The sequence below is a fragment of the Drosophila miranda genome, chromosome XR, assembly GCF_003369915.1.
Source record: "Drosophila miranda strain MSH22 chromosome XR, D.miranda_PacBio2.1, whole genome shotgun sequence".
Taxonomy (NCBI): domain Eukaryota; kingdom Metazoa; phylum Arthropoda; class Insecta; order Diptera; family Drosophilidae; genus Drosophila; species Drosophila miranda.
The window spans coordinates 17,668,463-17,695,582 of NC_046674.1; the positions used below are offsets into that span (position 1 = coordinate 17,668,463).

Below are 27,120 nucleotides of genomic sequence, written 5' to 3' on the forward strand. Positions count from 1 at the left end.
GAGGCGGGGGGGTGGGGGGGAGTCTTTTGGCAAGTTGTTAATAATTGGCGATCTGGTAGAAAAAAGTTTCCTGTTCTGTTGCCATCCCCGCCCCCCTGGTATCTGTTGGCCCCTTTGTACAATACAATTTGATTCCTTGAGTTGTAAATGGAGTTTTGGCTTCTTTGGGGGGGTGGTGGGGTAGGGGATTATATCATAAAGCTATCACCTTTGAGTGTCAATGGAGGGGTCCGATGTTTCTTCCTGGAAGTGTGGATTTTTATGTGACTCCGATGAAGTTTAAGGTTCCGATTTCTGAGACTGTTCATAGAAAATGTTGGATAAACCACAAGAAATCTGAAATGTTGATTGTTTTTTTAAGATGGACTGGAAATCCATAATTCTTTGAAGCACATCCCCTACCATTCCTACTAATATTGCAATCTCCTGTAGCATAAAACCAACAAATGAACATGATTTTTATTGTTGGCAGTATTTCAGCAGAAACCACAGAAACATTAAGCTCAGCTCCCTCTCTCGCTCTCTCTCTATTCTTTGGAATACCATTCGAACACACATCACAGAACACTGCCATGGATGTGTGCATGTATCCGCTGTACTACGATTATCTCTAGAATAGAACCAACAAAGCTGCAGCAGTATGGCCGTGGGAGAGGGGGATTAACCGCAAAACAGATGTAGGCGCTCTCTCTAATAGAGTAATTCTTTATCTCGAGAGTCTAACCCAAAAGATTCTTCTTCGGTCTGGCAGGCACAACAGAAGAGACAGGGACAGGGCACGAAAGAACAGAGCCAGGCATAGACAAGACATGAAAGAACAGAGCAAAGAGGAGACAGTGAACACGGGGAACAGAGCGAACAAGAGACAGTGAACACGGGGAACAGAGCAAAGTAGAGACAGGGAGAGCCAAAACAGAAAACGAGACTAGAGCCAGGCTTCGCAGCTGCAGTCTAGCGCTGACGTTGACGTTGACGTCAGCAGCGGAGACAACTACAGAGAGCGAGCAGCAGCAAGCAGCAAGCAACCGGCAAAATATTTGCAACGAACCGGCAATAGACAGAGACAGAGCAAGAGCAAGCGACAAGCGACAAGCGGCACGCGGCAAGAGGGAGTCAGAGGGAGAGAGACCTGCCTGGCAACTCTACGACATCTGCTTTTGTCTAGCCAAAAGCAAAACCTGTCCCTGTCCCACTCTACCGCCCCTCCCCTCCCTCCATGCAGTTCGCCCTAACTCCACTGGAGTTGCAATGCAAGAGAGCGGCAAACGATAACAGTAAAAAGCTTGCCAAAGTCGTCTACATTGAGAGAGCAGCAGCAGGCGCAGTCTACGCTGACTGCAGCAGAGGGAGCGACACCAACTGCAGCAGCAGCAGCAGCAGCGACAGCGATGCCAGACAACGGACTCGACTCTCCTCGACTTCAGCTCCAAAGGCGGGCACGTTCGGCAATTAGTTGAACTTCGTTGCTCGGGCCGACGACACGAGAAAATCGACCCCCCCAAATAAAAAACAACAACAACAACACGAGACAAAAGAGAAATAACAAAAACTCCAACGGGCGCGCAAAAAAAAAAATTAAATATATATCCAAACGAGAGAGTAAGAGCGAGATAGAGTCATAGATCACAACAATTTGTTATAAAATATTTGCAAAAAAAAAAGAGCGAAAGAGAGAGCAGGTGTAAAAGGTGCCCCTTCAAAAAAGTGAATTGAACTTTTAAGCAACTTTGAACTTTGATTGCAACAAAAACGACAATAACAACAAAAACAAATGACAAATGACAGCCGGCATTTGTCTGCCTGCCTGTCTGTTGGTTTGTCCGTCTGTCTGTGCACCCCCGTTCACCACCTTCCACATTGCATTGACGACGCCCCTGCCCTGCTGTTTTTGCCGGCTGCGAACTTCGCCGCCGGCGTCGGCGTTGTCGACAAATTTATTGATTTTTTCAGCCGCCTCTGTCGGTGTCGCTGCTGCCGCTCTGCCATTTGTTTGTGTTGTTGCTGTTTTTTTTTCGTTTATTTTTTGTTTTTTTTTTGCAATTTTAATGCCCATTTTTTTTTTGTCTCCCTCTAACGCATCTAATGGTTTTTTTTATATTTATAGTTTTATTAAATCCAAAGAAAACGCAAATTGTTGTTTGAAGAAAAAGGAGAAAAGCGCTTCCTGTTGAACTTTTTTTTGTCTGTGTGTGTGTTTCTGTTCTGTGCGAGTGTGTGTGCGTGAGTGCTTGTCTGCCAGGCTTGCCACCTTTAACAAAAAAAAAAAAAACAATAAAAATCAAACAAAAACAATTTTTTTGTGTGGCCACTCCCAAAAAAGAAAAACCCGCAAAAATTAAAAATAAAGGAAAAATTATCAGCAGCAGCAACAACAACATTCAACAGAGTCTCAAGGCTCTTCAAAATCCAGTAAAAGTTTATATAAAAGGTAATTAAATGATGGGTGAGGAAAGAGTAAAGGCAAATAGAGGAAAACTTTGGGCGAAAAATTAAAGAAAATATTCAGATCAGTTATTTTTTTAAGGATCACATATAACATTAGAAGACTATCAATATTTTTTAAAGATATAAATATCGTTAAATTTATTAAGAAATTTAGTAAATTCCCCTTTTTTAAGGTTTTTAATATTTGGATGAGAAAATTACTTGATTGATGATCCAGCAATGATCCATTTTAGATTATTGGCATTCCAAGTTTACTATGGGGTCTTTTCCATGGATATTTTCCACTCTGTTCAACGAATTTGTTCTATAGCTGCCAGCTCTAGTCATACACGCACAGTTTTCGCTTGAATTTCGACAGTTACCCATCACCCTATGGGTACTCCTCTCCTCGATCTATTCCCACATCTTTGTATCGCTTTTCGTGGGGGTGTCAATCGCTGTCTCTGTCGCATCGCTCTCGCTGTCGCTGTCGTGGGCGGGCGCCAATCTTTTGGGGCTTGCCAGGAAGTTGAGCTAATTTTGTGCGGAAGTTTATTGCCAGCTTCATAATTTGTCTGTCGCTGGTGGTGTGGTGTCTCCCCCTCTCCCCCCTCTCCCACTTTTGCTGCTGCTCCGGCTCGATGGGGATGCTTCCTATTTTTATGGCAATTACTGTACAGAGAGCGAGACCTCTGTTGTTGGTCCCAAAATTAAATTCGTTCTTGCCACGCCTTGTAATCCCATTAAATATTTCGTGAATTGCACGCTAATCAAGTTGTTAATTTAATGTTTCGTTGTACTTTTAATTGAATTATTAATAAATGAATGCAATTTCAAACACCACACAGTGCCCCTGCCACTGCCACTGGCTCTGCCCCGGCCTGTGCCCCTGCCTCTTGTCTCTGCCTCTGCCTCTCTCTTGTTGTTTATCTTTTTGTCAAGTAAGTTAATTAAAATAAATTACATGCTGGAAAATTGCACAAAAAACAAACCACTCTCTCGCTTTCGAGAGAGTCGGGAGCCTAGAGAAGTGTGGTGTATAGAGAGGGGGGGGGGGGGGGGGGGGGACGCGGGGGTGTCTGCTAACTAACTAAACTTTTGAATATTTTTGCCTAACGAATGGTCTCCTCTATGGTGGTTTTTGGGGGAAAATGGTGGAAATGAAGAGAGACAAAGACGGCCGCATAAATATTTGCCGTGCACTAGCGACAGAGAGCTATGGGAATATACATATGTATCTACAGATTCGCAGTATCTGTATCTGAGTGATGAAAGGAAACGACGGCAGGGGTACCTTCCTTCCCTTCCGAGTCTGATGTTCTGTAATCCCATACAGATACAGTAATCCTTTCACCTATATAAGACCTTTATCTTTTCAGACCTTTTTTTAAACCACAATCAAAAACTTTAATACCAACTTTTCCTCTACAAATTCTTCTTTTATTCTTCTTTTATTATTTTCTTTTTCTCCACTAAAGTTTTCTCTGTCTTTAATCTTTAATCTACAACTTTAATCTCTAGATTTTTCGCACATTTCACAGAGAAGCCTTCGTTTCGGTTCCAAAGTTTTCAACTTTAACAACTTCCGAGTCTTCTGCCCCTCCCCCTCCCTCTCTTCGTCTTTCTCCTGGCTCGTTTTGTTGACCCAGCAACCTCATTTTCTCTCTCTAAAAACTCCTTCTTTTTTTCGCCTCCTTTTGCTTCTGTGATTTGTTGTTTTGAAGATTCGCTTACGCATCGAATCAAATGTAATTGCCCTGCCGCACCCTCCTCAAAAGCACGCCCACTCCCCCGCACTCCTTCGGGCTAATCGGCAGACACACCATGCGGCATGTTGCAGCGATGACGAGGCACAGCACAGTTGTCTGCTGTTTTTTGTGACAGCAGCAGCAGCAGCAGCAGCAGGTAGGCGAGGGGTAGGGGTAGGGGGGACAGAGGATGTGGCAGCCATAATATCAACCAACAAAGTGTTGAAGTTGAATTTGCAACAAACCGTCTGGAGCTGTGGCTAATGTGGCAATTGTTGGGGAATCTTGTTTTCCAGAGAATGAGAGAGAGAGAGAGAAACGCTTCAGAAGAGAACTCAAGCAAAAGTGAAGAAAGAGAGCGAAAGATAGACAGAGAGAGAGAGAGAGAGAGAGAGCACACACACACATTCCTATTGGTATCTTTTTAGCGGAAAAAACTTGGTTTTCTAACGGTTCAACAACATTGCAACACCGTCTTTGCCACCCCGCTCCGCACCCCCCACCCCCCCACTTTTTGCGGAACGTCTTTTGGATCTACTTTTTCTGTTCCTTCTTCCATCGGTCGCTGCTGCTGCTGCTGCTTCTCCGTCTCCTTCTTCTTCTTCTTCTTTGTTGCAACTAGTTTTTCCCTCCCCCCCCCCCCCCCCCCCCCCCCCTTGATTTTCACTTTTTTGCATGCTTTTCCCCCGCTGGGTCCAACAGCGTCTAATGCATCCGCTTAGCCCCAAAGCTGCCTTCGCATCGCATCGCATCGCATCGCCCCGGTCTGTGAATGGAAATGGCTAAGCCAAAGCCAAAGCCAGTTAACGCCGTTGGGGGGCATGCCCCAACAGAGCGGGGCGGGGCGGGGCGGGGCGGCACAAAAGAATGCGTTTAGAGCTTGACAGTCAATGCACCTGCTCACGGACATCCTCCTCTGGCTGCAAGCTCCCTCTCCCTCTCCCGCTCCCGCTCCCTCTCCCGCTCTCGCTCTCGGTTTTTCTTTGTTTGGACTCGCTCTGGCATTTCTCTCTCTCTCTCTCTCTGTCTTATTGTCTGGTATTTTATCTCTCTCTCTCTCTCTCCTCGATCTATCTCCTGATATTTCTCTTTGCTATTTTTTTATTGCTGCGGATTTCCATTTAATTGATTTCACATTCCATGCGCGTGATTCATTTTTTGCAATGGAGCCCCAAACGTTGCATTCAAAATATAAAAAAAACAACAAAAACAACAAAAAATACCCACCAAATGTTTGTTGCTGTATTGTTGGGGGCTGTTTTTGAAGTCTGTGGGGAGGGGGGTAGGAGGGGGCTCATTGCTTCGTTTGCTGCTGGAGAATGTCGGCAATCATAATTGAAGCTAAAAATGAATGGACATTTTTTGACAAGACACTGAGGAATGTGTTTGTTGTATTGGCATTTATCGATTGAAACGATTGTGATTCATTTGTCAATGTATATCGAAAATTTGATCGAGTGATCGATAAACCTGTTTCTTGTGTGATATTTATTTCGATAATTACCGACTTTCTTTGGGAAAGTTTATAAGTATTTGTGTCATCGATACAAATTGATATATCGATGAAGCATCGATATATGGATCTACACAAAATATATTAAATATATAAAATATATAATATATATAAAATATATAAAATATATAATATATATAATATAAAAAATATAAAATATACCCAGATTTTCTCAGCGAATGTGTGTTTTGAGGCTGTTTATCGTAAGCCAAATAAATCGATAATTTATCGATTAGCCTTTTTCAATATTTGAAGCAAATCAATAAGATTTGATAAAAAAATCAATAAAAAATGCATTGAAAATTAATTTTATTTTTAATATTTATTAATTAATTAATTAAAAAAGGTAATCTAGTGCATATCCTACATTATCCATCTGATTGTAAACAATGGTATTTTTAACGATTTTTTTTATTGTATTTCCTAATTTTTATTGTTGCTGTTTTAAAGCAAAAACGTATTTGAACCCTGCTCGCGTCTACGGCTTTAAAAAAAAACCCCACTCTTTCGCCTATAACCGGGAAAACTTGCATAAATCAGTGGCCGCCACACGAACACTTGGCCAGCCACCCATGCAACCACACACACACAGTCAAACAGCCCCGCAGCCCCACACGGCCATATACTCGTACAATTTGAGGCATTTACCACTTTTGGTGGCTCGCTGTGTCGACCACCCACCAGCTGGAATGTACCCCCCCTCCCCACCCGTCTGCCTGTCATAATTATAAACCATAATAGCCCTCATCAATTTCCGTTATAATCGCGCTATACGCATCCCCATGCCACGAACATCAAGCCACTTATTCCATTGTCACCTTATAAAAGGTTGTGCCCCCAAAACGAGAGACACAGACAGAGAGAGAGGGAGGGAGGGGAGTTAACGAACCATAAATCACAAAGGAGATGGGGGGGGGGGGTGGGGGAGGGGGGGGGGCACGATCAATGTCCATATGGCATGTCTTCTGAATGCGCACATTCCGTGGATACAAAATGACATCAATTACATGCCACATAACATTTTGCATGTGCAATTTGTGTGTGTGTGTGTGTGTGTGTGTGTGTGTGTGTGTGTGCCCCTGCCCTGCCCCCCACTTAGCGCCCAAAAACAAAACAAAACAAAAAAAAAAGCGGGTACCGTACGAACACGATAGCCAAATACAGTTATTTAAGGCCTAAAACAATTGCATGCCTCGCTGACTGCGGCCCCCCCCCCCCCCATCTCTCCCTCTCTCTCCCTATTGTTGCACCACCCTGGATACCCCCTACTTTGCAGACTGTTTAAATAGACAACTGTCTGGGGGTCTACCCTCCCCTGCACTCCACTCCACTTTGCTTCACTCCGTCGGCCCCTCTGGAAAGTCCATCATCCAACAGCAAAATGCACTTGAAAATGCTTTTTCCAAAGAGCATTTTCATTTATTTTATTGCAACGAGAGGGTGTGTGGTGGAGGGGGGGGGAGGAAGGGTTGGAGGAGCCTACTCTGCAACGATATGCAATTTGTTTTATACGCTCATTGCCTCGGCACCGCACTGCAGCCCCCTCCCTCCGGCGGCACAGCAAAACCTGTGTCTACCGTCGTCTACTACTGTCTTCTGTGGATACCCCTCTTCCCCTCCCTCTCTTCCCCTCTCTCTCTCTCTTTCTTTCGCTCGTTGCAGCCAGCTTTCGGTTTGCCTTTCTGTCTGTCTATCCTTTTGTCTGTCGTTCTGTCTGCATTGCCTATCGAGACGGCGGTCTATCTATCTTTTCTTTCGTTGCTTTTTGCAGGCAATGCACATCCAACCCGTGGATTGCCCGCACCCTAGACACCCTAGAATAAGCGGGGTATATCCGTTAAGGGGGGGAGTAGCAGCAAAGAATTTTATGGAATTAATTCTTAAGCATGTAATGTTTTAAAGATCCCTTAAAGATACATATATGAAGATCAGAAGCATTTATCGCCACTTTAAAGAGATCTACAAATCATCTTTATAATATATCTATGATCTTTCAGTATCCATCTCAACAGAATTTTCCATATTTATTCTTTTTTTTAAAGAATAAACGCCCAAAATGATGATTTTCTATGGAAAATGGAACAATTACCATACAAGAAAAAGATGTATCTGAGTGAATAAATACTCAAATAATATTCAAAATTAATTCCTGGCAAATATCCTGCAGGACATAGGAAAAAATGAGGACTCGACTCTCCAAACTTCCCATGAAAATCGATCTGCTATCATAAATACATATTGTCTAATGAATTTCCACAGATTCCCACTCCAGGGCCCCCTTTCCCTTGGCGCGCACCGTTCCACGTTCTAAATTAAGGCCTGAAGAGGTGCACAAACGTCCGACGATGCAACTTGAACGTTCAACCAACTCTTCTTCTCTCCTCCAACCCACTCGAGTCGAGTCGTGTCGATGGGGCAGACGCAGACGCATGGCGGGGGAATGCAGCTCAAAACTCGTCTGCGGAATAGAGAGACTTAACAAGTGGAAGAGTCTAAGGCCGCAATCGAGTGGCAAACAAACCAATAGACACATTCAGATACAGATACAAGATATTTTTAGAAATTTGCCAATCAAAGAGAGGCAATACCTTGATGGATTTAGGGCCCCTCCATCAGGCCCGTTGCACGGTAGCCACACCCCGTTTGGCCACCTCCTTCGCGTGCCTCAAAGTTGGTCAAGTTTTTGGTCAACTTGTCGCTTGACTTGGCCGCCGACTTGTTGGCCTGGCCCATTTGGCATTGTTTTGGCTTCGCATTGACTGGCATTCCTTCTGCTGTGGACGAATGGTGCCTCGAATGACAATTTCCCAGCCCATGCCACCGCCAAAGGGAAAGGCCGCATGGACGCTACGTTCCGGTGACATTTTCTCCATTAAATATTTATATATTTTATGCAGATAAATTGCCATTTGGCTTTTCTGCGGTTAACCCAACCCAACCCCCTCACACCCCCGCCTCAAAAGCCACACCGACAAACAAAAAAAACACTAAAATGTATTATTTCGTTTAAAATTAAATTTGCATATTTTTCATTTGGTTTTCGCATGTAATGTTTTTTTCTCTCTCTCTCTCTCTCTCCAGAAATTATATTTTATATCATTTAATTTCAATAGTTTTTTATGCAAGAATAAATTATGGGTGTCGAAAAATGTAAGATTTGACATTGATATGGAATGGAATTTTTTCACCGCATTTTCCGCAGTTCCGTTTTGGCTTAGACCTGGAATATATGCGATATATGCGATACCTGTATAAAGATAATTGTTATTTATGGCTGAGATAATTCCCATACGGAACACCGAAGAAGAACATTTGTATTGTACCCTTTGGATATTTAAATATATTAATGTTTGTTCCTCACGAAGTCAAGGGGCATCAAGTGCGATGCCTTTCCGTTCCGAAAATATACAAATCATAGAGAAATACGAGCATCTGGCTTCAATCGGAATCGGCGAAAATATTCCTCTGCCTTTTGCCAACTCTCTTCCACTGTGGCTTAGCCGTTCTTCCTCTGTTTTCCCCTTTGCACAGCTAATTCTTACATCCAAGTATCCTGAGGGTATCTTAGGGTCGCGTCACGGTTTTTTATATATTTTTAATTTATTTTTTTTTTGCAATTTTCTTTCATTTGTTGCTTGGTTTATTTTGGTTTTTTTTTAAATTTATTTAAATATATTTTGTAATTAATTTAAACTCGTTTTGTGTGTGTAGCAGACACACACACACACACACACACACACAGAAAACACGAATGAAATGAAAACCTGCCCCTGCCCCAGCCCCTGGCCCCCCTTTCCACTCGATGTTGCAGCAGTGCTCGGACATTACTCATACGCCGTGTGTGAGACGACGACGAGCCATGGAAAATGTTAATTAACTGTACTCTCTGTACGCTCTGTGCTCTGTAATTTGTACTTTGTGTGTGTGCCGTTTTTTCTTGACTTTTTTTTTTATATATTAAATAATCTTAAATAGAATTACGTGACTTTGGCGAAGCTTTCCAGCCATGCACTTAATTACGGACCAAGTATGTAGGAAAAAGGTAGACACATGTGTGGTTACAGGTAGATACAAGGTAGAGAGTGGGTGGAGCGGGAGGGTGAAGAGATACAGATACACACTCTTGTACCTGCTGTACCAGATACAGATACAGATACAAAGATACACACCTTTTGGCTGGTCTTCGGCTGGGGTTTTGCCTCGTGGCTTTGGCTTTTGGGGTTCTGTTTTGTGGAAAAGCGCTTAGCTGGTTTTCCCTTGTATTATTTGCCTACATTTTCCTTTATTTCATTTAGCTTTGGCTTTGTACACATCTCCCTCTCCCTCTCTCCCTGTCTCTCACTCTGTGCGTGTGTGTGCGTGCCACTCCTCCTTCCTCCTTCCTTCTGCCTTCTGCCACTTGTGTTGATTTTTATTTCATTTGCAGCCTTTCTTTCTTCGCTGGAGGTTAAGTATCTGTTTACATTTCTTTCTACACCTTATTCATTAAGTGTGTGCATATCTGTGTATCTGTGTATGGGAATGTGTGTTGTGGCTTGGACGGGCGGGGTGGGTGTTGCAAGAAGTGCTGCCACAGCTGCCACTCACAGCAAAAGAGAGAAGAAACTCTTCTTTATGCCCTCACACATTTTTTGGATGCTCTTCTGGGATTTGGGAGTGCTTTGGTTTTCTTGAAACAACGCAAAAAATTTTTGATTATTATTTTTTTTAATTTTTATTGGAAACCATTTTTCTAAATTTTTAACGAGAAAGTCGTACCTATTAATTTACATTTGCCAAAGATTTTTATTTAATTTTTTTTGTCTTGATTAAAAAGTTATAATAAAACATATAACATTTTGTTTTTATTATTAATTTTCTTCTGTAGATTTTTATATTAAGTTTTGTTATATATTTGTGTTAATGTAAGAAATGTTTTATAAACATATATTTTGTTTTATTAATTTTATTTATATGTTTTGATTTTCTTTTAATATTTTTTTTTTTTTATATTTATTTTTTATTTAATATTTATTTTTTATTTAATATTTATTTTTTATTTAATATTTATTTTTTTGTATGATTATGATTTTTGTGATTATTATTAATAATTCATTCATATATTTTATTTATGTTTATTAATATTTTGTATTTTTCTTAGGGTTTAACTATTTTTTTGTTGTACTTTTTCTTGATTTTTCAAAATTTTCCCATCTACAATTTGCTTTTGCTGCCAATGTCTTCGGTCTTCTCAGGTTTTCCCGTCTTCAGTAGAGCATTTCCCATTCGGGTTTTCCATTATATATGGAATATTTTTCATGTTCTTTGTTTCTGCCCGCCTGCCTGCCCCTCGTTGCGGCTTTTATTATGCGCTTGCAACAATTTGGTTGAATAGAATTTTTTTTTTTTTTGCTCTTTTCGTTTGATTTTTGCTGGGAATTGAATTCGATTCACTGCCCCAAGACCTTCTCCCCCTCTCTTTCTCTCTCCCGCTCTCTTTCGCTGAGGCAGCATTAAATTGCTGGCCAAGAAGATGGAAGGAAAATTGTTTAGCTTAGATTAGCTTTCTGCCGCTGCTGGTGCTGCTGGTGCTGCTGGTGTGCTACGTTTTTGGCCCCGTTTTCCTTTTGGCCTCATAAAAAGTTCATTCGCCAAAATGGCCAAATGTTGACGGTGCCTTCAATCCTGCCTCGTGCCTCGGACCACTCCCCTGCCTCTGCTTTTGTGGCTGCCACATGCTCTTGTTGTGCGCGCGTGTTTCTCTGTGTGTGTGTGTGTGGAATGTGTTTTGCTGCTGCTTTTTGCGGTTACCAATTGTTGTTTATATTTTTGGCTTATTTTTATTGCCTGTTTTTCTCTCTCCGGCATTGTTTCGTACGGTGGGCGGGGAGGGAGGGGTTTCCCCACTGCTTTTCCATACATTTTCCCACTTGTTCTCTCTATTTCGAGTTGATTGCCTTGCTCCTGAAATTGATTTGCATTTGTGTTGGGTTTTCCGTGGTTGGGGAAACGGAGAGACGGGGAGACAGATCTCTCGATTCGATAATTGAAAATTGTATTTTCCCTCCACACACAGACGAAGGAGCGGGTCAAAGGTTAATCGAAAATATATGTATGAAAAGCTGGCCGAAACTTTAGGGATCGATTGTAGGCTATAGCGATATAGGATTATTCGAATTTGCATTCTTTCGATAGAATTAATCTTGAAAATACCATCTTACGGGTTCCTGTGCTCAGAACGTAACAAAGGATCCTAGATAAGGATCTCTTTAAAATCCACAATTTAGGGACCAGTAGCCATAGAAACATGACAACAAGATGAATCTATGGCTCTATCGATTCTCCCTGGAAGTCTTTCCTCCTTCCTCTTTTCTTTCCCCCCTCCCCGCCATTCATTTGGCATCATTTTGTGGCAATTACCAACTTAATTGACAAATTTCTCGAACCAATGCTGATGTAGAAGGACCTGCCACCTGCCACCTGCCACACGGCAGATGATTGACAAAAAAAAAACAACAACCGAGAGAGAGAGAGAGAGAAGTAGCAGGTGCAATGGAGGAGAGGAACGGAACAGCAAACAGAGAAGAGGCAACCAGCAGCAGCAGGGGGCAGGCGACAATGCCCCATTCTGTGGCGCATAGAGTTCTAGTAGTACTCGTCGTCGTCGTCGTCGGCGTACCGTCTCGCCGTCCCGCTGTGCAAATAGGAGGAAAACCAGCTGCAGTTTGCATTTGTCGAGTGGAAAATTTAATTACATGCAAATACCGTTAACTGTGAAAGGGGATGGTGGGACATGGGCGAGGGGGGGTGGTGGGGGAGCAGGGAGGGTGGATTGACATGCCACAAAAAGGATGGCGGGATAGGGGGAGGGGCGCCATGGCCAAAGGACAATCGCCTGACGATGTTGCCTCTTGTTATGGTTATGCCACAAAGTGTGGCATGGTAGAGACGAAAAGCAGCTCTAGAAGAGAGTTTTGTTTTAGCTGCCACACACACACACACACACACACATGCATGCAAATCCTTGCTGTTATTATTTCTTGTTTTTTTCCCCCTAGATTTTCATACCCGATACTCAAATGGAGTTTAGGGGTATCTTAGATTTGCGGTGAACGTCCAGAAGGAAGCGTTTCCGACCCCATAAAGCATTAATGTATATTCTCGATCAGCAGCTAGCTCTGTCTCTCTCTAACACACACGTTTCATGGTCGGTTTTGCCTATTGAAAAAAGTGAGCGCCTAGATCTCAGAGACTATAAAAGCTAGAGCAACCAAATTTTTGATCCGCACTCCTGTGATATCGCAGCTGCACAAGAGTATTTCAAAATTTCGCCCCACCCCCTTGCGCCCCACAAAGAACGAAAATCTGTGGCATCCACTATATTGAAGATACAAAAAAATTAAAAACGCACAATCATAGAAAACGACCAGATCAGATCGGATCATTTTTATAGCCAAAAGGCTATATGGCTAGGCAGCGCCCGACGACATGTTCAGACACGTTTTCTGTCTCTCCCGCAGGCACTCATTGTCGCTCAATGTAGTCATACTGACTTGGTATCGGGTATAAATGTAGAGTTGCGGTCGCAGCAGCAACTCGCAACGTTCCCCCTCGTTTTTTTCTGGTCTCTATTGCATTTTTCTCCATGCTGCATCTCTCTCTCTCTCTTTCTCTCCTTTCCGTTGTGTCCGCAGGTTAAAGCAAATATTTGCATATTAGCTGGGATTCCACTCCCCCCCCCCAACACATCAGCCCCCGCTCTCCTTCTACTCCTTTTTATCCCACACAAAAAGCTTCAATAAAAACAACTGCATTGTTGATCAAACTTTAAATTAAAACAAACAAGAATTTCATGCATAAAAAATTTAATTTCTTTGAAATGAATTTTATTCTATGAATTTTATGAGGATATTCAATGCCAGACCTCAGAAGCCAGCGTCGGCCAGCGGGTAGGCGGCGTCTATGATAGTTGATAGGCCGCTTGTTTACGTTGCAGGAATCCAAGGAATCGATTTGCTATTTGCATTTGCAATTCCTGAGATAAGTCGGCATAAACACACAGCCGAATAGCTGTACTCCCTTGGATTGTGTCCCCTGCTCTCCTCACCTGCTGTATTTCTCCGCTCACTCTCCATTTTATCTGCCAGAGAGAGAGAGAGAGCGAGAGAGCGATCGACCGACAAAAACCCATGTAAAATGCAACAACAGCTTTGCACAGTTTTGCGAAGGCGACGGCGAAGACGAAGGCGACGAAGACTGTGGGCGGCAGCGTAGGTGAACCGAGAGAGCGCGCCATCGCGAGAGAGCGACTCGTGCATAAGACCTGACGGGCAGAACGAGATAGCGAGATCGTAGGCTCTCGGGTTTTTCTGTAGAATATTTCGTTCGTGAGCCTGCATGTCCGTGCCGGCATTGCCCACCCCCCCGTCTCTCTCTTTGCATCTTCTTTTTAATATTTATTTGGTTTGCCGATTCTTATCAGCAGTGAAGATCGCTGGCACTTTTGACGAGAATATGCGGCACATGAAAATACTCGCATAGTTGATTTATTTCCAGGGCAATAGGCTCTATATAGGCAATGGTGATGGTCGAGGCAGGATCTGAGGAGCCTCTGAGGCCCCTAATCGGCCCCAACCAATTGTTTTCCACATAATATTCGCAGAAGTCTCTTAAATGCTTTATTTTTCAATGGGTTTTCCCTCTGGCCTTCGAATTGCATGTGCATTTGGTCGTATAAAAAATTCCCTTCAGGATAGAAAATGTGGCCAAAAGGGTGTTCAAGTTTTTGGCCCAAAACTTTTTGGTTTGCACTTTGATTTTGTTCCGGACGCAGGAGGGGGTGGGCTTTGAGGGGCTGGTTAAAACGCAAAGTTTTGTTGTAGTTTCCATTTCGGTTGCCATTTTCCATTTTGCATATATTCTGTTTCTGTTTCTGGTTCTGCTTCTGTTGGTTGCTGTCAAAGTTGCACACATTTGTTGCACAGTTGCACAGCTGCGGGGAGGAGGGGGGCATTTGCATGTAACAACTGTTTACACATTGTTACTGTCCCTGTCCCCTGTCCCGTGTCCCTGTCACTGTCAGTTAGTGTTAATTTTTGGTTTTTCGGATTTTCGGGCTGTGGCTTCGGGGTTTCTAATGTTTTTTCCTTCTTTCCTTTCCTTCTTTTTTTGGGTGGAAAATTATACATATAGTTGAAAGCAATTACGTTTCAATGGACTGCAATTTATCTGCTGGCTTAAGTGTAGCTTTTTCGTAGCTAAATGTTGTATTTAATTTTGTGAGATTTAATCAAAGAAATCGTTTTCGTTTTCGTTTTCTTTGTTTCCCTGCACTGCGTATACGTAATATTTTCTTGGAATTTTTCCCACACTTAATCGTTTCCCTGGTATCCCCTGGAAGTACTTCTCATATGTCACTCGAAGCCAAATTAAACGTTCAGCAATTATGGGGTATATTGTACATATTTCCACCTCTGGGTCCACCCCATTCTGGGCGGGGGTGGGGCAGAAAAGTTGCCCAATCAATTAGTCAAAAAGTTCACATATGGAATGTCTAACGAGCGTCGTCGGCTTTGACTTTTCGAAAAGTCAGAAGTCAGCCCGAAGACTGCCCTTCTCCTACCAAGGAGGGAGAAAGGTAGATGAGAGAGAGAAAGAGAGAGGAGTGAAGGGACAAATTACCTCGTGTCCTCCTGTCTCGTGGGGTCGATAGGTTTGACGGTTGTTCTAGTTACAGCTGTTTTTGTTTTGCCCCCCTCTCTCTCTTTAGGCTCTACCCCCACCTCCACCTCTTTCCCTTACCCTCTTTCTGCCGCATTCTGACAATTAATCACTTTGTCATAGTAGACACGGGCTCCACTGCACTCCACTCCACTCCACTCCTCTCCCCAGTCGCCCCCATGTGAGAGCCTTCAATCATTAATTTATCATGTGCACTTAGGGAGAAAATTGCGACAAGCTCTTCCATCCCTCTGCCCCCGTACTGTAACCCTCTCTCTTTCACCCCTCCCTTTTTACCTTTTCTATATATAAATATACATATATGTATGTACATCTGTGCTTGTGTCTGTGTCCGTGTCCGTGGCAGGTGCAGTGGGTCCTGTGTCCATTACGCTGTAGCCTGCTACCCAGCTATTAGTAGAATAAAAAGAGTATGATTTATTTGTGAAAAGTCTAGAAATTCCTAGCCGAATGTCTAAAAAGAACTACAAAAAATAGAACATACGAAAAAAAGGAAATATATTTGTTTAATAATTCTGCAATTCTCATGAATCAAATAAATATATAAAAAATAAAGAAAATATGGCCAGAAATTTAAAAAAAAAAATATAAATAATTGGAATATTTGATTCTCTTTTGGGTTAATTTTTCGAGAGCTAGAGAGCCTTCGAGGGGTATTCCTATAGTCGTCATCCTGACTATAGAGCCACCTTTATTGTCTTTGTTTTGTTTTTTTTTTATCTTTTCCTAGGTTTTCTTTCTGTTTTTGTTTTTTTTTTGTTTGTTTGTTGAATGCCCGGCTGTTGCTGACACACGAGGCCGCCCCCGTGTGTGGCATGGGCGTGGTTGGTTGCAGTTTAATTACCACAGGACGGGCAGGACATGGTCCGTGGAAATGGGTGTGGCACAAACTACAAATTAATTGCGCCAACAATTTGCCGACAATGCCGCAACGTGCGATATTTACACGCAAAATTAAAAATTAATGCCATTTTCAAACAGAAAAAAAATCATTAATATATTATGTATATAAATTTTTATATTTCCACGCCTTTGATTGTTCAGTTGATGAAATTTTAATTGTATTTGAGTGAATACTTTTTATTATAATAAAAAATCAAATATTTATGAATAAAAGAAAAGAAATGATTTCTCATGCTACTTTTTTTTCTCTCTCTCTCTATCTCTTTTCAGGTAAGTTTTTTATGTTGCAAGCGGCAAAAAATCAATAATTTAATTACAAATTGCACAAAAAAAAAGAGGTACGAATGCGCTGGTATTAAAGGGGAATTTTCATTATGAAAAATCAGGGAAATGCCGTTGGTAAGCACAGAAAAAAGAAAAAAAGAATAAATTTGGAAGCACTCAAAAAGGGGTTAAAATGTTGGTCTCTCCATTGTGCCTTTCGGGGGACAGAGAGTGAGAGTGAGAGAGAGAGACGAAAGGGAGAACCGACCGCATTGTCAGAGTGCCCTTTCCCCCTGGCTCCATGCTCCCCCCTGCGTTTCGCGCTCTCTCAAGTGTCGCAAAATGCAATTTCTTAAATTTCCATTAATTTCGCGCTGTCGACTTTTGTGAAATGTCACTTTGGCGGCGACACATTCAAAAAACGTTCAGGCGACAAGAAAATAAAGCGACTTGTCTCTGGGATATGTATGTCCTTCTTTTGCTCTCCTTCGGCTGCTGCCGCTGCTCCAACAGCAATAACAATGTTGTCAGCCAAGCAAATAATCACAGGTGTGGTGGAGGGGTGGAGCTCCAGCAGAGGATGTGCCACAGAACGTGTACGAGAAGGAGAGGCAGTGCCAGTGGCAGTGGCAGTGGCAGCCCCCTCGCTGCCTAAGTGACTGATGTCTCTCCTGTGGTACGCTGCTCCTGTGGAGAGAGGAGGGGCCCAAACAGACAGACAGACAGACAGCAACAGCAGGCCCTTCAGCATCCACTAACAAGCGCATGGGTACGAGTTTTCTGTACCCTTCGAAGGGGCATGCCGAAAGGGAAACTCGGGAGCCAACAATCGATTGATGTTTCAATCAAAACGATCGAGGCCGAGCCCCAGCCCGAAGTTGAGGACAAAACCGATCCAGCATATCCGATCAAACGAATGGGATCGAAACGGATCCAACAAGATGGCAGATAAGTATTTAGTCTAGAAGAAGACACGGAGAATTCTAATTGAAATCGTTTCCCAAGATTGTACCCGCTATAACTCCATGTATCTTTACAGGGAAGCCCCAGGAACAATATATATCTCCAAAAAAAACCCTATAAAACCTTGTATCTGTGTGTGGCAGTGTATCTAATGCTTCTACCTTTCGCATTGTTTTTGTTGAACTTTTTCTCTGGTATTCTATTTTCGTTGTTGTTGTTGTTCCGGGTGCTACTTTTAATGACATACGTGGACCACGCCCTACGCTTGTCGTGCAAGGTGGCAATACCCATACTGTCCCCTCGCCGTCCCACAGCACCCCCGAACGAATTCTTGGATGCGATGCTACTACTATTTTAGTCGCCTTCAGTCAGTTGTCGGTGTCGTCGTTCTCGTTGTTGCCGCTCATTGTTTGTTGCACGATGGAACAAGCGACTTTACGCCCAGCAAAACGTGACATTTAATTCAAAATGTTTTTGTCCCCTGGCAGGAGGGGCATTCCTCTGTCTCTGTCTCCTTTTCTCCTATGCTTTGGCCCGGCTTTCCACCTCTCGCTCTCTGTTTTTCCTCTCACTTACATGATTTTTTTAGTGTTTCGCTTGTTAACAAAATGTGGCAACTGAAGGAAGGGGCGGATACAAATTTAGATATGGAAAAGTTATAAGATATAAATTCTTTAAAGGAATACCATTTTATCGCATGGATTTAGAAAAGTTTTCAGTGTGTCTCGATGACCGATAACAATGTAATCAAACGATTTATTTTGTATTTCCAATCGATAAGAATAAATTTGATTTATTCAGTTTTTATGATCGATTATACAGTATTTTTATGGTTTATCGATAACAATGCTTCACTCGATAGAAATGAATTATAAACATGCATTCCCTATTCCTTTATTTTTGATCGATAACAATGTAAAACAAAGATTTATGTTTGTTGTTTTTCTTATCGATAACAATGAATTCAATTGATTTATTTATTTTTTATTTAGTCTTCTTACTCCCTTGATTTATTCAGTTTTTTCAATCATTCCTTAGATTTATTTATTTCTTTTTTATCGATTAAAATGTGTTACTACGATTTAAATAGTGTTGCTTATCGATAGCAATATATCAAGGGGGTTACCACATTCCCGAACCATCCATCACCTGGAATATCTTCAGGGTGGACCAGATATAGGCGGCCGTTCGTAGATCTTTGCGGATATTGAATTTAATGGCAGTCTTCTTGATGCCCAGAGCGGACATTTCCATGACAGTTTGAAGGGCAGCATCGATAATATCCTCCTCGCGGGCATCACGAAAGCGTTTCAGTCGCTCGCTGGGTTCAATGTGTGGCTGGATGGATAACATATCGTGACAGTTCAAGGGAATATATCTGGATAATTCTGTGTACAAAAACTCACACATTTGATGTCGCATTTACTGAGCGACTCGTTAATCGAATCGAACAGGGCATTGATGGTCTGAGAGATCCGTTTGGCACTCATCCGGCCGTAGGACACATGATTGATGTTCTTCAGATACTCGAAATAGGAGACCGTCACGCCGCCGGCATTGCAGAACATATCGGGAAGGATGAGAACCCCACGATCGATGAGGATCTTCTCCGCGGCCGGAGTCGTCGGACCATTGGCGCCCTCCAGTATGAACTTTGCCTTGATGTCCTTGGCATTCTCGCTGGTGATGACCTTTTGTGTGGCACACGGTATCAAAATCTCACAATCGGCGAGCAGAAGATCCTCCTTCGATTCCCCCGCCTTGGGGTAACCTTTGAGGCTACCTTTTTCGCCTTTATAGGCCATAAGATCCTGGGGAATGGACAGATATCGTGGGAAAACTCCAGCTTTAAGGATTCAGAACTCACTTCAATGTCGATGCCCTCGGGGTTCGTGAGCGAAACATCCGACTCCTTGATGCCCACAATTTTCGCGCCCGCTTCGAAGGCGAATTTGGAGGCAAAGGAGCCCACGTTGCCGAATCCCTGGACGACAATCCGTTTGTCCTTCCAGCCTGTCTGCCAGCCCAATTGATCCATCCAGTCCTTGTCCTGCAGAAAGATGTCCGCAGATTTCCAGACGCCTCGTCCCGTGGCAGACTCCCGTCCGCGGACGCCGCCCAAGTTGAGCGGCTTCCCCGTGACAATGGCCTTGGCGCTGATGTCCTTGAAGCCGAAGGTCTTGCTGTACTGATCCTCCATCCAGGCCATCTCCCGGCCACTGGTGTTCACATCCGGGGCAGGGACATCCACGCCAGGACCGATCATGTTGCGCTTGAGGAGCTCCATCGTGTAGCGGCGGGTGATGGTCTGCAGCTCGTCGAAGGAATATCGCTTGGGATCGATGCAAATGCCGCCCTTGGAGCCCCCAAAGGGGATGTTCACGCAGGCGCACTTGAAGGACATGATGGCGGCCAGGGCCTTCACTTCGCTGCCGGTCACGTCTGTGGCATAGCGAATGCCACCCTTGAGGGGCAGTCGATGCAGTGAATGATGGGCCCGATACCCTGTGATCACCTCGTACCTATCCTGCCGCTTGATGCTGAAGTTCACCTCCAGGGCGGTGTTCACACTCCCGATCCTCAGCAGGATCCCCTCCACTCGCTGCGACTTCTGTTCGGCCGTCATGTACGAGTACACGTCCATCTGGCGGATCAGTTCCTTCTCCAGCAGCTGGGCGGCCTTGTGGTAGTAGTACATGACCATCGACGAGAATTCGGGATCCTTTTCGGTCTCCACCTTCTGCAAATGCTCGGGGATCTTGTGCAGCCGTCGATGCCATGGCTGAACGCTGATCTTCGTGAAATCTCGAGGATATTTACGCAGCTTTCGAAGCATTTTTATGGCATTTATTTCGTGTTCTATTGAAGGAAGGATCAAAGCACAAGTGTTTCCATTACAAACTATCGATAGCTATGGGATTTAGGCATCAAATGAGCTTCAACATATGCCATGGCATTTGAATCTCTCTGCTATCGATGTAGGGCAATGTTTGTTCTGTTTTTGCTATCGATAAGTATACATTCAAAGAAATAATTGTTTTTGTGAATCGATAGCCAGGTATTCCAACGATTTTTATGTTTTTATTGATAAAATATACTACAGCGGTATTAAAGTTTTTCTTTTCGATACAAATATCGATAAACAATAAATTCAATATTATTTTTGATAAAATGTTCGATAATCGAAACGATCTAATGATCGATCTAAACGATAGAAATGTCTGCCAAAGATTTAATTCATTTTTTAATAATCGATAACAAAAGGTTCCTTTGATTTATTTAGCTTTTATTATCGATAGCCGCGATAACCTCTGATATCTGAAATTTAGGCATCAAAATGTTTTACAAATAATTTCTTATCCTAATCCTCGTCGTCCTCGTCCCCCTCGCCACCGCCACCGCCTTCGCCCTCGCCGCCCTCCTCCTCCTCGACCATCTCCTCCGAGGAGCTAATCTCGACAATGGGCTCGATCTCGGAGGCCAGATCCTCCTCGTAGTCACTGATGTCGCCCAGCTCTTCCAGACACTTGTCGTAGTTCTCATCGAAGCGGATGTTCTCGTTGAGCGAGGCCACGTCCACTTCCTGGTCGGCGGGCAGGAGGGCCGGTGCCGTGCCCGGCGGGCACTCGGTGATGTTGCGGATCTTCAGGCCGTGGATGTGAAAGATGGCCGACCGATTCGACTCCAGCAGTACCTGATGGAAGACACTCAGCAGGCGATCGATGTTGCCGAACATCCGCACCGAGGCGCTCTTAGGATCCTCGCCCTCCTCCAGTATGCGTCCGACAATGTGGTGCCGATAGGGATCCATCAGGTAGATGAAGTCCCCCTTCTTCCACAGCGAGTACATCTGATTGTTGATCTGAAAGATCACGTAGTCGTTCTCCTCGAGGGCCTTCTCCACCATCAGATGAAAGTCGTTGAACTTGTACATCGGGACGCACTTCCACCAGCCCTCGAAAATGTTGGGCGAGAGCAGGATCTCGGCCACGAACTGGCCCATGCGGATCTGCCGCGGAAACGTGTCGAGGTCCATCGGTTGGTTGAGATCGTTGCACGGCTCCCAGCAGTTCTTGCACATGTTGACGCCATAGCACATGACCTTGTCGTAGGTTTTCTGGTCCCAGGTGGCAGGATGATCGATCTTCGAGGCGACAGCAGAGGCCACGGCCACCGGGAGGGCGCTGCGATTCCGCAGGGCATCCTTCGGATTGAGTGTCAGATGTAGATTCGATTTGACGTACGCATAATCGGAGGCAATCACATCAAATTCGCTCATTCGCACGCCATGCTCGCGATCGAAGGAGCGTACCTCGATCCCGGGGCCCCCGGGAGTGACAAGGCGCACCACGATGATCTCCCGCAGCGTGAATCTCTCGGTTTTTTCGAGATTACTCTCCTTCTTGATCAGCCAGATGACATTGTCGAGCGACTTGAAGGCCAGCAGCACGGGATAGCCGCTGTCCTGATTCGCCTTCAGGGTGTCCGTGTCGCGTCCATTGAGATCGAGGACCATCCAAACGCCCTTCTCCTTCCAGATCAGCAGATACCAGTTGGGTGTCCAGAAGAGGCCGTACTTCACGTGCTTGAAGAAGGCGCGCATGATCCGGCGCAGATTCGAGATGATATTCGGATAGTCGGGCATCTCGATGGACGGCTCCAGTTCGATGGCGAACTCGAAGTCGTTGATCTTGAAGTGGCGCGTCACCCGCTGCTCATTCTCGTCGTAGACCTCGGCATTCACCGTGTCATTGGCCATCTCCATGCCCTCGGAATCGCTGAACAGCACCTGACCCTCGGCGACCACCTGGTCGATCATCGCCGGCAGCCATTCGTCCCGTCGCGTATAGTAGCTGTGGGCGAAGCCCTTGAGGTTGCCCGCGTAGCGTACACACTCCTGATTGGCGATGCCCGACCTGACCGGGTTGCTGCTGGCCACCACACCGATCGGATAGCCCAAGGATCTGTCGTAGTTGCCGCGACGACTCCGACCACATTCCTTGGTGTCCAACGGCGGGTAGAAGGGATCATCGTGGCCCCCAAAATACTTGCACATTTGCGCAGAGCAGGGACTGAATTCCGGCACATGACAGAATCGTTCTCTTGAGGGGAGGAGGGGGTAACAAACAACAGATACAGATACAGATACAGATACACTGACGGGCAGAGGGCACCCTGTACATACCGTGGAGGTTCTGGACAACAGGCCGGCGGTGGCTCGCAGCATGCACCACCCTTCACACGTTTGCTATTGCTGGGGCTGGGATTAGTTGCCATTTTTTTCTACAAAAACTTAAATCCGAGACAAAAATCTATGTTTATTTTACAACAAATAATTTATCGAGTATTTGAATGCCAATCGTTTGGTTTGTTTCTCGGGGAGACTATGAAATGGAATGAAACGAAATGATTTTAAAGGGTATTATTAAGGCATAGACTTTTTGGCAGAAGGTTACTTGTTGGGGAGAAACGTAGGAATACTCGTGATAGGCTTTGATTGGTGAAACATTTTTATGTTTAGTTTGACTGGAATTTAAAGGGTATCCGATGTATCGATGTAGTCGAACAAAGTTTGTTTTCTGAAAACGGATAAATTTACTGCAAATCTGTGTTCTGTAGAAACGAATTTTCCATTCCCCATACCTCTACGCCTGCTCCTCTTCCACCAAGCAGTCCTCAAAAGAGTATTTTCCTCTTCCATCGTACTCTTTCGTTTTTCTTTTTGCCGTTTAACTGAAAGTTAAGTAAAACTTTCTGAAAGTTCGATCGTAATTCTTGTGCGTCTCCTTTTCTTGCAATCGGTTTTGTCAATCGCAAGCTGCCTGCCTGCACTCTTTTTACTCAGTAACAGAACAAACTTCGTTCTTCTCTCTCTTGCTCATCAATGCGTCAAAGCGCTGAGCGTAAAAGCAGACCCGAAAGAGGGTAAGCCTGCCGATGCCCGTGCTTTTGCTCAGGAGATAAGCTCTGAACAAATGCCTTTGAGCGGGGGGGGGAGAGCCTTAGCCTAAGCTCATTTCCTTAGCTCGCTCGCTCGCTCTCTCTCTGTCGTTGTGAGTTCATGTTCGGATTCAGCCGAAGACGCGAAGCAGGCAGAGATCTCGCAAGCGAATAAAGTAAATGTACTCGGGTTCAGTGAGAGACAAACGGATCGGGTGCTTGCTTTGTTTTGCTTTTGTTCTTTTGTGTTTGCTGTTTTCGTTTGATTCGGTAGACGCCCCCTATGTTTCCGCCCTCAAACTATTTTCCCATTTCATTTGGCTTTCATTTCATTAACTTATCTCCTCCAAGCTTAAGCAGCTTTTCATTAGCTTTTCCTTTGGGTTTTCCCATACGACACTCACCTGCTGACAGAAGTCGTTGCTTTCTCGACTGTTCACTGCTCGTTTATACCTGATTTTCATTACACAAATTGCCACATGGACTCTCCGGAGAGGCTCGGGGGAAAACTTATGATAATTTTTATGGTGCCACACACCAAGGACTTGGAATCAGATGCGAGTGAAACTAGAGACCAGAAACCAGCGACCAAGGGACCAAAGAGTCGCAAGGTATTGTGATACCCTAGAAAATGGAGGAAGAATCCTATACGCCAGAGAGCATTCCTTGAGCTGTACTTTTCTTACGTTTTCTTCTAGAAAGAGCGTCATTCCAGGGTCCAGTATCCCAGGGTCTCTTGCGCCAGGGTATCCAGAGCTTCGACTCCTTCCTAGAGCTGGCCTGCTTTCAGCTGTAGAGCCTTCTTCCCTTGGCCTCCTGTTGTATATTTGGCTTTTACGATGGCGGCAGTTAATTCCTTATCCGGCCACAGTGCCACAGAGACAGAGGCAGAGCGAGAGAGAGAAAACAGTTAACAGGGCAACAGCTAAATGTAATTGGAAAGCTCATCAAGTGCTGTGGCTGCCACACAGAGCCATTGCTGCCACATTGCCATTGCTGCCACTGATGCCACTGTCGTTGCTGTTGTCGTTTTGTGGCTTGCCACTTGAGTGAGTCCCAGAAAAGTATGCAAAGAATTCTGTACGCTGCCTTTTGTTTCCTTATTTGTGTGTGTGTGTGTGTGTGTGTGTGTGCGGTTTATTGAAAAGGAGACGCACGTGGCAGCAGTGCTTCTCCTTTTCTCTATCCCAGTGTTGCTTAGCTAAGCTTCCTTCTCCTTTTTTCTTGGACCTCGCTCTCCCCCGTTCTGTGATGGCATTTACGAGCCAGTCCTTTATTGTCCTTTTTTTCGACAGAAGCTTGAACTGGAGTCTGAGGGTGGGGTGGGGGCCGTGGGGCTGTGGCTGGAAGGTATCCATGTAATTGGCTGAGTCCAGAAGGGCGACGGCGGGGCGCACTGCATGTGGCATTAACAATTTTCTTCTGTTTTGTGTGTGCAACGTTTTTATTCCATGTCATCCAATCAGCAGAGGCATGCCCCACCCCTTCATGTGAGGAGATTGATTCCCCAAGCAGCCCTCAAAAGAGGATTTCCTTTTCCTTTGCCGTCTTGCTCTTTCCCTTTTTTTTCTTTTTCCTGAGATTTCCTTCATGTCCTTTCGGCGGGTGGGTCCTTGTCTTTGGGGGAGTGCAATAAATTTCCACGTAAGTCCCCGTACATTTTGGAAACACTTCATTAAACAGGCGAAAACGTGAAAATCGCTTAACGATTATCGCTAGGCCACACCCCTGCAGACCCCCCAGCACCACCCAGCACCCACCCAGCACCCACCAGCACACCCCAGCCCACCCCAGCCCACCCCAGCATCCCCCACAGCCCACCAGAAAGCCTCCTCCTGCTGCTTGGACTCTGATTTTTGGACATTTTCTTTAGTCATTTTCCATTCCCCAAATGTATTTCGAATTTTTGCTGCAACGGGAGGGCTGGCCCCCCTGGCCCGCCCCGGGGACTGTCGCCTGGTGTTTGTGCAACAAAAGTGCACAGAAGAGTCCCATGCCCAATCTTCCAAAAATGATGACCGCTGGAGCCAGTAGCTCTCCTGCCTGCTGGCAGTCCTTTCTCTCTCCCTCTCTCTCTCTCTCTCTCTCTCTCTTTCTCTCTCTCTCTCTCTCTCTCTCTCTCTCTCTCTCTCTCTCTCTCTCCCCCTCTCTCTTTCTCCGGTTCAGTGCTCAATAATGATTTCCATTGCGAATTATTTGCATTTCCCCAAACTCATTATTGTATGCATTGTCCACCCCGCCACCCCACCGCCCTGTCTTTCCCTTCCCTTTCTCTCAAATTGTTTCCACCTCAATCTGTAGTTGAATCTCGGACTTGGACTCGGATTCGGGGAGTCCTTTGTTAGCTTTTCGTGGTTTTTGGGAGGAGAATTCTTGACATTTTCAACGCTAATGGAAATGGAATTCGCAAGCATCAAAGAAAAGCAGAAATTCTTGAAAATTGAGTAACATTTAATAGGTACAGTTTTTCCCTCAAAGTTTCCATGAAATTTCCCTTGAAATTTCTATAAATATCCATAATTTTTCTTTAATTTAAATAAACGAAAGGAAGAGAAGAAAACATGCAGAAAATTGAGGGAAAGATCGTAGATCTGGACAGTAACTGGTGGAAAATTGTTTGAAAAATCATATTTCCGTAACCGGACCCCAAGCGGTGTCCGCTGTCCGCTGTCTGCCTCTCCATCTCTGTCTGTGTTTCTCCCCTTTTCCCTGCCTGTCATCCCCCTCCTTACGCTGTTCTGCTTGGTTCCGTTTCAGCCCCAATTCATTTCATTTCAATCCATTCCATTCCATTTCGTTTCGTTTCGTTTATTACATGTCAGACTTCAATGAATGTCAGTTTGACAGTTCATAAGACAAATACGACAAAAGGAGAACTGAGAACGGAGAACGGAAAGGTGGGATAGTTTTGTGGGTGGCAGGTGGGTGAGGAGGGAGTGGTACAGGTGTGTGTTTGAGGGGGAGGAGGGAGGACGGGGGAAAGAACCATTACAGGTGGACAGGTGTGCACACACACACACACAACCAGAGACCGTAGACCCAATGCGGGTGGATATTTCCATCTCTGTCTTTCTCGTGTCTCTGTGCAATTCTGGGAGTAACATTTTTGCGGACATTAATGTGTCAGCGTGCAACGTCTTGTGGCATATGAGAGACGTGCTTGGGCACCTGCACACCTCCACAGCCACACCCACACCCGCCCCCATCCACACGGAACGAAAGACGGCAGACAGGAGAAGCCTTCGAGCACTGCATCTCTAACGCGGCGACTCCTTTCTCTCCCCAAGAGACGTGTAAGTGGCCCAAAGGAGATATGGAGATGCGGGAAGATGCCAAAGAGGCAGGGGGGGGGGGGGGGGGGAAGGGGTGTGGTGTGTTGCAGCTGTCGTCGGGACATGACAACTTATTGGCATTTGGCTGCCTGCCTGCCTGCCTGCCTGCCTGCCTGCCAGCCAGCCTGCCACCAGCCTTGAGTTCCCCCTCTGTCGCCGCCTCTGCTGCTGCGCGGCCTTAAACAATTTCTAGTCGCAAATTGGAAATCAGATAAGTGACACGAAAAGTGGGTGGGAGGTGGAGAGGGAGCGGCTATAACTTTAATCGCTTCATCCCTGCATCTATTGACAGCGCTCCTTCGTCCCCCCTCCC

General features: G+C 44.8%; 3 protein-coding genes and 1 long non-coding RNA gene across 10 annotated transcripts in view; 2 read left to right on the forward strand and 2 right to left on the reverse strand.

The window, feature by feature from the left end:
- LOC108151727 (protein alan shepard) overlaps positions 1-27,120 on the forward strand; it is a 158,625-nt gene that overhangs the window by 38,223 nt on the left and 93,282 nt on the right. The gene's annotated exons all lie outside the window — the stretch shown is intronic.
- LOC117186390 lies at positions 191-17,395 on the forward strand. The gene is made up of 3 exons (XR_004471481.1): positions 191-1,688; positions 2,105-2,428; positions 16,579-17,395. It is a non-coding gene; the product is annotated as an uncharacterized LOC117186390 (long non-coding RNA).
- Positions 18,526-20,575, reverse strand: LOC108153767 (glutamate dehydrogenase, mitochondrial-like). The gene is made up of 3 exons (XM_017283906.2): positions 19,403-20,575; positions 18,942-19,346; positions 18,526-18,873 (listed from the first exon to the last, which is right to left on the reverse strand). The coding sequence occupies exons 1-3, from the start codon at positions 20,369-20,371 to the stop codon at positions 18,658-18,660; spliced, it is 1,590 nt and encodes a 529-aa protein (XP_017139395.1). The 5' UTR covers positions 20,372-20,575; the 3' UTR covers positions 18,526-18,657.
- Positions 20,805-23,018, reverse strand: LOC108153672. Its single transcript, XM_017283786.2, has 2 exons — positions 22,721-23,018; positions 20,805-22,637 (listed from the first exon to the last, which is right to left on the reverse strand). Exons 1-2 carry the CDS (start codon positions 22,810-22,812, stop codon positions 20,897-20,899), a joined length of 1,833 nt encoding a protein of 610 aa, XP_017139275.1. The 5' UTR covers positions 22,813-23,018; the 3' UTR covers positions 20,805-20,896.